The sequence below is a fragment of the Perca flavescens genome, chromosome 6, assembly GCF_004354835.1.
Source record: "Perca flavescens isolate YP-PL-M2 chromosome 6, PFLA_1.0, whole genome shotgun sequence".
NCBI classification, from domain to species: Eukaryota; Metazoa; Chordata; class Actinopteri; order Perciformes; family Percidae; genus Perca; species Perca flavescens.
The window spans coordinates 13,312,433-13,323,395 of NC_041336.1; the positions used below are offsets into that span (position 1 = coordinate 13,312,433).

Sequence of the window (10,963 nt, forward strand, 5' to 3'; positions counted from 1 at the left end):
GGCAATTTAGAATACATAGGTGGAAACACTTCTCAACATCTATTACCGTAATTTTATGTTTTTGGTTGTTTGGATTATAAATGGGGTTAAGGAAAAGCGTGCAAAATATAAAAATTTTACTAGAGATGTAACTAACAATTATTTTCATTATCAATTATATTATCGTTTAGTCTATAAAATGTCCAAATAAAAAGTTTAAAAGTTTAAATGCTTATTACAGTCAGCGATGTCGATAACAGATTTACTGATGCTAAAATGGAGAATACGCATTGTTCATACTTTATACAGAGTGAGCAGCAGCTTCTTATGAAAGTATGATAACGTGAAACAAAAAAAAAGAGAAAGAAACAAAAAGAAACACTGCCGCTGTACTTTATACTTTATAGTCCCAGTTTACTGGACTACACAAATTGTGTGCTAAGAATGCCAAATACAATGCACATGGAAGAGGAACAAACACACATAGAAACACACATACATGGAAGAGGAACAAACTCACATAGAAATACACATGTACAGCATTTTATGTATTGCCCTTAGTAACAGACTTCATTTAAAACACATTTGAAATTTGATCAGCCTTTTCTAAAGATCTCAACAACTGCCGAAATATATTCATCAAACTTCTAACAATATGAACAGCAGTCTTCATTCAGCAATATAACAGTAACAATGTCACATGAATAATTATAAAAAATAATGGTCAAAACTTTAAATAATAACAGTAGTTAACTGAACAGCAATATGCAGCTGTTGTATTTTAATGCAGGCTGATAACACTAAGGTAAAAGCACTGCTAAGTGATCAGAAAAGTCTCCAGGACTAACAAATCCTGGCTGTTAGACTGGTCTGGACCAGGCTAGCTGTAAATAATACATCTCCATGGTAACTTAGGTGCCTCTGCTTTTGTGAAACCGAGTCAAGGCTATCATCCAGGATAACCGGGAAATCCCAGCTTAATCCCTTATCTTGGTTTTGTGAAATAGCCCTCAGGTTTTAGTCAATTATTTTGTTATATGAGGATTTATGTGTGACTAAATCTGGGAGGTGTGCTTGGAAATTAAGCCTATGTTGAGTCATAAGTTTGAAGTTGTAATGTAAGTAGTCCTCAAAGGCCACTTCCATGGCTAGGCCTACACACCAGAAACAAAAACCCTATAATAACTTAACTTATTGAACATAAGCATCTTGGTTCAATATATCATGCGTGTGCTCTACTTAATTGTCTTTGAGCAATATATTGAACCTGCTCTCAGGGCCTGGTTGGTAGCTGAAAACGACCCCTGACCTTTCAGGCAAACACAATGACCTTATAGGATATTTATGGCCAGTTTTCCATTCCAGTTAAAGTCAATTTCTGTAAATGTATGCACCCCAACTTCGAGCGATTTGGTGTCCTCAGGCTTAATTTCTCAAAGGAATTTCTTAGCGAAAGGCTCACTTGCATGGTTATAATCACTGATCTGGCTAGCTGAGGGCTGGATCAGGGGTGATTCTAGGATCAGACCTTTAGGGGGGCTCAGCCACAGATGAGAATGTGACATGGAACCCCCCCTTGCTTAATCAGTAATTTCATGAGCCAATAATCTCTGAGCTACAGTAGCTACTGAACAACAACGTCAGCTAACGTTTTTTTGACACTATTAATACTATGATGGAACTACAGTAAACCTGACACTTTATAATTCACAGTAACAATGACCAATTTGACACAATGTTCTAACATTCAGCAATTTTTGTTGCTTAGGTAATCTCTCAGGACGTTAAACTTCACAACCGCACTCCAGCTCTCCCTCTGACAGATTAGATAGAGACTCAGCCAAAGGCGGGAGTCTGGCACAACCACCACCGATTGGCCAACATTATGTTTACCCTTTCCTTTACTGGGTTACAGGTGCATAGCATTGGCAACAGCAACACAGGATAGTAAACCAAGCCCTTTGATCCTGTAACTGTTTGTCCTCTGTCACTAACAGACAAGTTGACAAACTAACTTGAAGCACTACAATTTATTTTGAAAAAAAAAAGGGGGTTTATTATTATCATTTTTAGGGGGGCTGAGATGAAATTTAGGGGGGCTTTAGCCCCCTTAAAAAGGGTCTAAAATCGCCCATGTACTGGATCGGTCAATTATAATGACACTTATGTAACTGGCTGCATACAGTCAATCACCAAGTAGGCCTAAACGTTTTCGGCAGAGCAGTCACACCATTAGAAACAAGCAGGGAGGTGTAGTGATTTAAGATGTAAAAGCTTTGATGACAGCGAGCATTTACAGAATTCTGGTTGTGTTTTCTTGAGAAAGAAAAAGGCCTACTATGCTTTCTGGGCTGTAATTGACCCGGACCTTTGACCTCCTATCAACTAGATAGCAACACTTCTATGAGATTAGAACAGCATCAGATTACTGCTTTTATTAGCACTCAGATTACACAGACAAAGCATGTCCCATTCATGAACAGAGTCTCGGTGTCTCAGGGTCTCAGTAGTTATGGAGATGCTATTATTACCCATGAGACCATTGATATAGCCCATTACAGCACGAGACACCTAAACCTCCATTCCTATAGGTGTCACTATAGTCGGGCATCCCCCCTCCCCTCCGCTGCTACGCTACTCCTCCTCCCCTTCCCCAAACCTCCGCGAAAGGGTGTGCGTTTTGAAGGTTGTATGAAGCGATACACCATAGCAGACAGGAGCAGTCGCCACTTGGTTTGACAGCCCGGGACAAGCCTCTGAAGCCGGTGCAGAGAGCAGCACGCCTCAAGTCTCCCCCCCTCCTATCCTCACTCTGGGCTGAGCCCCCCAAACCAAGGTCTTGTCCTTCTGCGAAGACGATGGAAATGACGCATACACGGACATTAATATCAAAAAGTTGAACTACATAGTGCGCGGAAAAAAAATAATGCATTGTGGCTTCTCTTCAAGGTCAGTATCTCAGCACCGCCGCCCCACGGATGTGTTCCTTGGGCAATCGGATTGAATAAGAGCCGTGGAAGGGGGATGCCGATGTGTCTCGCTTGCCTCCAGCATCAACAATTCCACCTTTCACCAAGGAGGACATTGACAGCCACTGACACAGAAACTTGTTAAACACCGCTGTAAAAAGGAGAAAACCCCCGAATAGGCTAGGTTTGCTCTTTACAGCATACTTGTCTCAGCTGTTGTGAAAAGAAACTGTCCAGCATCTTGGCATTTCCTGCTTTCTTCAAACGGCCTGCGGCGGTGCGGCTGTTTACCTGGCTACAAGCAACAACTCTGAAATCAAGCTAGCTAACCTTAACTGGCAGAATTAATGTTTGGTTCGGTTAAGATAGTTGACCCGACTGTTAAAGTCCTTTTACAATGTTCGACGGTTGAAGAGTAACGAACTTCCTTGAACTGGCTTGGTTTTCAAGCGGACTTTTATCAACTCATTTCTTTTCAAATTACATTGCCTTTTTTTTTCGTTTAACAACATGCCTTCGAGGACAGGTTCACACAGCCCGACTGGTATCGGTAAGAGTTTACCAGAGCGGGGACTGCTCCTGCTGATGGTTTTGGTGCTACTGGAGGGCTCCGTAATTCCTCTCGGAGCTGCCAGCTCTCCGGATACCAGCCACCAGAAAAATGTGGACAGCCACAAAGCCGAGGGCGAAAAAAACCACACTAAAAAGGCGTTCCCTGTGCTCGACCTCGACTACCATCACATACAGACTCCCTTTGAAATCTCACTATGGGTGCTGCTGGCCTCGGTAATGAAATTGGGTGAGTATCATGTGAACTTCACGCATGTTATGTAGCCTGTAGCAGGCATTTGAGTTCAGCCTTTCCAGGAAATGCCAGCTAAGGGTTAGGTTATAGAGTTGGCTACAGGTGTAGCTATTCATTGCAGGTTACTTGGCACATGTGTAGCAGTTGTTCAGGTGAAGTTAGCAGCATATTGAAACATAAATGAATAGTCTGTTTTACCAGACTGCTCTTTGAATCAAAATTACATGTTGAAGAGAGGAATGGGTTCAGATAACTCCAGCAGAGATAGCATAGCTTAATCAACTGACATGTACATCTTTGGTTCAGGTTACAACACATGCACATATAGCTATTGATGGGCTCACAATAATTGACAAAACCATCAAACCCATCAGTTTACTTTTGCTGGATAATCTCCCGTCCAGCCTGTCACCTGTATTCTGCATACCAAGTAAAGATTTCATTAGTGTGCTGACTTAACAAATTGGGCCAGAATAGCTCAATTGGGATGGCGACTCAGAGGGAAAATCTATATTGCAGGTCCTGCAGATTACTCATCAGATCTGTCAGCCTCATGTGGAGAGGTTCTTTTGCTACTTCTTTCCTTACTCCTTGATACAGTGATGACTGAGTAGGATGTTGTACAGCAAGTTTTCAACACAGGGGAAACTCCTGCTACTACGCTGTTGTGAGCCAAAGCCTTGTGACATTGTCATGAATGATGTCTCAAAGCGAACATCTGAGTTGAGCTACTTTGTGATTGTTCCCAATCCCAGCTGTGACACACACTGAAATACTTCTGTCCAGCTCCTCACTTTCCACTGTTGCTTCGTGTCTTCTGTGCCCTCACCCTTTATTCCTCTTCCTTTCTCCACTCATGGTGCTCTCTTTTATTTCCTTCTATATACTGTCCTGTTTCTCCCTCTATTAGCAATGCCTTCTTGGGATTGTGCTTTTCACAAAACACTGCATTGTCCCCTGATATCATTTTCCTTGAGCCAGCAGCTTGTTATAGTAGTTGCCTGCAACATCAGGGGCTTGACTGAGCAGAAGCAGAGGGAGGATACTGCCTGCCTCACTGTCTGGGCGAGAAGCCTCACTGTCTTGGCAAGAAGCCCAGTGTCTATGCGGAGAGGACAGGCAGTGAGGGACCACCTGGCTTGGGTGGCCCTGCAGCTGAGAGAGAGAGAGAGAGAGAGAGAGAGAGAGAGAGAGAGAGAGAGAGAGAGAGAGAGAGAGAGAGAGAGAGAGAGAGAGAGAGAGAGAGAGAGAGAGAGAGAGAGAGAGAGAGAGAGAGAGAGAGAGAGAGAGAGGTGACAGCAGCAGACATTGGTGACCTTAAGCCTCCGATTATCCCAGGATGGCTGAATGAGCTGTGAGTAATTCAATGTGGCTGCTACACTGCTCCGCCTTGGCACAGCGTCTGATTCACGTTCATGGACCTTTTATATCTTACAAGCATAAAAGCACACCCATGATCCATTTACCTCTTAAGCAACCCTGTCAGTGGGCATGGTGCCTTAGTTCCTTACTTTTTTTTGCTTTTCTTGAATTGTTTACACCCAGTGCAAAAAGTATTTATATAAATTAAAACCCAGGGGATATAATTTCACTGAGAATATGCTCTAACAGTGTTAAAGTAAGTGGCAAGGTCCTTATTTTTATGAAACATCCTCTGTTATGGCTCCTGTAATTAGGCCACAGACCAGTGTTGTGCATAAATAACCGTTCTTTATCAACCTATGAATTAAAAGCTATAATCGGCTCTGAAAACGTAGTTGTGTTTAGAGTAAGAATATGTTTGAGAGGATCTGTTTAGTTATAATCAGTATACATGAATACTAAGAAGCGATTATTTAAATGACCTTGTTTCACTTTTATTTTGTGAATCTAATATTTAACAGGAAACTCAATGCTAGGGTTGGGCATCGTTTGGATTTTAACATTCCAATTCCAATTCTTCCTTTCTATTCCGGTTCTTATAGATTCTCGATGCCGATTCTTTGAGTGGAGGAGTTGAAACGGGTCACATGCTTATTTCACAAATAAGAGGAAAGTTTTATTTTGATTCAAAGGTGGGTTGCAGTTTGACGGGGCTTTTTCAACGTAAAATAAAGCCAGACTAGAGCACCGCTTACTGTGCTCCATGGCTGCAACACAACAAGCGCCTGGTCGCTACGAAACCCAAACTTGGGCATGTTAAATGTGGAACCCATGATCAGATTTGAAACCAAATCCTCCAAACGATTAGCCTGACGTGGTCATACTCAGATTCTAGTTCCCGACCTTGAATGTTGTGGGCGGGGCTAAGTTCGGCTGGCATCCAGGCTACCAAACGATTGCAATAAAGAAACGATTCCGATGGAATCGTAATTTTTGAAACGATTCCAAGTAGGAATCGGTTCTCGATGCCCAACCCTACTCAATACAAGACTTCAGCTGCAGTTAGGGCTGGGAAAAAAATCGAGTTGACTTAAAAATCAAGTTGGTAGGTCAAATTGATTCATATTTTCAAAAAATCGATTTTTTGGGATTTTTTTTAATCCAAATACAGTATAAATAATTTGGATGTTTAACAATCTTTGTTGCACACTGCACAGTGACTTTTCAGTTAGAGAAAGGGTTTGCCTGTGCAATTTTGTTTATGTTGATGCACTTTAATTAAATACAATAAATATATATTTTTAAAATATATTTACAGTTCGCAGTTATTTTGTTTAAAATGGAAGGGGGGGAAAATTGAATCGTAAATCGAGTTTTTTATTAAAAAAAAATCGCAGATTTCTTTAGGGAAACAAATCGCCCAGCTCTAGCTGCAGTTATAAACAAGAATGAGTTGTTAATATTTTAGTAGGTTGCAATGCCTATACTAGTTTATAGCCTAATCAAACATTCAGGCTCCAACTTTCACAATGACGCTTTGGTTTGGTCAGATCTGATAATATTCACTAGTAATACGTGAGTGAGCAGTGGGACACCTCCTTCTGTAATAACTGGTGGCTTTGAACCTGCTTGGTTCCAGTGTTCCCCTCCTTCCAGCGAAACTCCCCGTAACATGTTCAAGTTCAGTTAGTCTCACCTTCTATTTATAATTCACAACTGGTCTATCAATTTGAAGAGTGTGTGTGTGTGTGTGTGTGTGTGTGTGTGTGTGTGTGTGTGTGTGTGTGTGTGTGTGTGTGTGTGTGTGTGTGTGTGTGTGTGTGTGTGTGTGTGTGTGTGTGTGTGTGTGTGTGTGTGTGTGTGTGTGTGTGTGTGTGTGTGTGTGTTGTGTGTGTGTGTGTGTGTGTGTGTGTGTGTGTGTTGTGTGTGTGTGTGTGTTACTTGGCACTCGTTGAAAGTGATATGGATCTTTTCAACATGAATGAGAAATATGAAAACATTTTTGGTGGCTAGAACCTTACATTATGGGGAGTGTATTGCAGATAATGATTGACATTCATGAAACAATTCAATAATAGCCAGACGATGCTTACTTTCAGTAATTTAATAACCATGATCTCAGCAGTGCTGCAGTTTTATTACCGCGGTTGTCAAGAATGTTTTTGCAGTGAAAATAAATAATTGAACTCAAGCTTTATTTATTATTAACTGAGTTGTAATGTTTGAAATGACAGGATCAGCAATTATCCTTTTGGAAAAGGATAATTGCAATTGCACTACATCTGTCTAGAAGTGAAAGCTATTCAAGCATTCCACTGTAAGAGGAAATACAGATATTTTTTCAACAGTCCGGTTATTTCATGTTTTTGTTGTTTATTTAGACAGCAGGAAGTGGTAACTGGGACAGCCTGTGTACACGCAGGTCCAGAAGTGTGGGAGTAAATCACTCCAGAGTGGGCATATAAATGCAGATTTTTCTCTTTACTGAAAAAATTGGCCTTTGTCTTTGTTTTATAGTAAGAAATGGAACATATTCATGGCATCCCATTATTGTAACTTCAGCAGGCCATAGCTCATCCATCACAGTCAAACATTGCTGTAACCTGGTTTGACCCAGAAATAATGATAAAAGTCAGGCTTTGTTCTTTGTTTCTTAAGAGTTGTTGAATTAGTTTGCCCATTCCATTGGGTATTTATGACTCTTACACCTGAGGACCTTCAAAGCTATACGTTATTTTTTTTTAACCTTGTATTTAGCAGACAAGACTGCAATCTTAAATCTAGTTCCACAGTGTGTTGTTGAATTTGTAAACTTTACAGTGATCTAATTTTCTAAGATCCAATATGTCTATGAATTAGCACTGTTTCGGGAATGCTGCCTCCTGTTGTTTAGATCGTTAGTTTGCTGAGTAAATGGTTCACAAAGGGACCTGCCCCATTCCTTAATGGATTGCTTAATCTACAGTAAACAATTGATGATAACATTTTTTAGGAGACATTATCTGTATCACTGGGTTGACCCATAGACCACCTGTATAATCATTCTTGAGTTTAACGTTTTAATTGTTTAATGTTTCTGTTTGTTGTTGTGGAGTCCAAAGTTACAGGATTTGGCCAAACCTTTAGGAGGTATGGGTCATAATATTATCCTTATCGATAATGTCTGTGTAGGAAAGAAGTCAGGTATATCATTAGAAACCACCCTCATGGCAAAGCTTGAGTAAATGTGTCACAGGCTTTACACATCTTATCTTTAATGTGTTATTTAGGTTAGGCTTAATGCAGTTAAGTTTTCATAAAAAAAAAAATTTACATTTACATGCCCCTAATCTTAGAAATACCCTAGATGTCTTTGCCTCATATTTAATATAATATCTCCATATAGTGTCACTGTCCAACATATTTAAGTAAATAGCCTTAAGCAATAATATTGATTAGTTTGATAGTTCTCAATTCTGAGCATGCGTCACAGGTTGCAAGAAGTAATCATCCTTTAAGGTGTCATAGGTGAAAGACATTTTAGCGATTAGTGGTTGCAATTCTAAGATCTAAAATATTGTTGTCGTCTCCACAAATTAAATTCATTTCTTGTCAGTGACATAACCTCAAAGGTGTATCTACTGGTATTATCTACAGTGTTTGTACTAATGTTAACTTGTCCTTTTGTTTCCGTCTACAGCCAAATCATTCTCTCTGGTTGCCTTCTTTCCATTTTAAACATCGGCATGATGACAAAAGGGACTATTGTATCTACAGTATTGCTTGTAACAGACATTTAATGCTGTCACTAAGTTATACTTCATTCAGTATTTAAAGTGGACAATGTGCTTGTGAATTATGGTAAAGATCAAACATTTCTATCCTTAGAACAACCATGTGAGGAGTCACCCATGTGCACATATGGCATCAGAGATCATACTGAAATATACCATCAGCAGGCCATTATTAATTATTTAAACCAACACTGGTCTTGCACAAGCAACTTGAGGAACACAATGGTCTGTATTAAACAATCAAACTCACAAAAGCTTATTTTTTCCAATGGGGTAAGCTTCGCTTCAGAACTCAAACCTCCTATGGCGCCATTTTGTTGCTACCTGGCCATCACCTCCCGTTAGCATTCCACTGACTAGCATTCGTTTTGGCACCACTTGACAGCAAATAACTTTACATCTGAAGCGTTTAAAGACTCTATTTGTCCATTGTTTAGTTCTAAAGAAACACGAGAATGTATAAAAGGCTCCATTACCTTGTACCTCACGTTATGGCTCCGTAGCAGACGCTTTTGTAAAAATAGGCTAACGATTGTGTCACATAGTAGAGGAATTAACGTATAGTACAGGATAAGCTTGCAGGCCGTTTTGACTTACATGAGCTGTTTAGGATTAATTACTAATGTTAACTAGCATTTTATTTAGCAATAATTAGCCTGTGCCCATGTTATCTCCTTACATATACCTACACTCTCCGTCTCTGTAAGATTGGAAATGATTGAGATTTCTCTTGGCACAGCTACCAGAAGACTTACAACTTTCAGACACGTTGCTCACATCACATTTATGCTGTCTCTGTCAGTTGGAGGCTGCGCAGTAAAGCTGGCCATCACCGGAAAAGTGCTTCTAATAGCCTTCACTGGTCTCCGTCCAGAGCAACGGGGTCTATTGGTCCATTATATACTGTCTATGATTTTTTCACACAGCACTGTTGTCAGGAACAAGGCCTTTACCACTCTGAAACAAATGTGTTTCTGACCTTCCTGTTAACATCATGGAAAGAGGGTCGGCCAGTTTAACACATTGATTTCCAAGAAAGAATCAAAAGAACTTATCATCAATCACTTTCTTTAACAAGGCAACTGTTTAAATAGTTTCTCTCTTTTGTCCTTGCCTGGTCCAGCAGGTTTGGTTGCCGACAGTGTACAATTAGTCACCTGGCAACAGGGCGTAGTTCCTATCTTTGGGAATTGTTTAGCAGGTACCAGGCTGTGCTGATACTGGGTACACATTCAGAAAGGAAAGAGCTTTAACCCTTTGCTGACTTTTGAATAACCTGGCTGCATAAGTGCCAAATCTGGCATAAAAATCCTTACACCATTGTCTTTTCTTCTATTGAGTACACTTAGTGCATATCTCTTTTATATGTCTTGACAGCACTGCAGTTGTGTGCCATGAGTTGTTCTTTAAAGTTCACTGCCCTCATTTTCACTTATCTTTTTTCCTGTGTTATGGCTCTTCTCTTGATGAGCACTGAAGCTCTTAATTGGAGTCCTAGAGAGATTTAAGAATGTGTTAACAGTCACCACGTAGTCTAGGTGAGACATTTCAGGCATGCTCCGTTGAGCCTTTTGTCCAGTCCTAGATGTGTTGAGAGTTTTTACATTTAGAAAGGTCAGTATTGATGCTGAAATGGGTTTTTGTCTCATTCTCTTCCGGTTTGTACAGCATGTGCAGTCTTCACTTGTCGCTCCTGGTCATTCATGAATGATAATGGGTCATTTAGAGTGGCATTCTTGGATCCAGTGTTGAGTGTGTCACTGCTTGAGGCTCCAGCAGTAATACGTTTAGTCCGTCCAGTCATAACCTGTTTTCTCTTTCCTCGAGGACTACAGTGCCCATCTTTTTATTAAAGGTTTTTTGTAAATGGCTCCCTTTGCAGACCTTGGTCATTTGAAGAGTTTAGGTATTTTCCATCCCTAAAATACCACATTTTCGCAAACGTAAGAGTTTGCTGTCATGCTGTGATGGATTTAAGATTCATCTTATATTGAAATATATAATACATGTAAAGTGATAATATTGAATAATCTTCTAATTGACAGAAGAACTATAAAGACAAAAAGGTGGACTAT

The 10,963-nt window shown here is 40.2% G+C and overlaps 1 protein-coding gene across 1 annotated transcript in view; it reads left to right on the forward strand.

The window, feature by feature from the left end:
- Window positions 1-3,458: 3,458 nt before the first annotated feature.
- Window positions 3,459-10,963, forward strand: part of slc9a1a (solute carrier family 9 member A1a) — a 41,190-nt gene continuing 33,685 nt past the window's right edge. Inside the window, exon 1 of the mRNA XM_028579880.1 lies at window positions 3,459-3,747. Within this exon, the coding sequence (XP_028435681.1) occupies window positions 3,459-3,747 (289 nt within the window). The remainder of the gene's footprint in view (window positions 3,748-10,963) is intronic.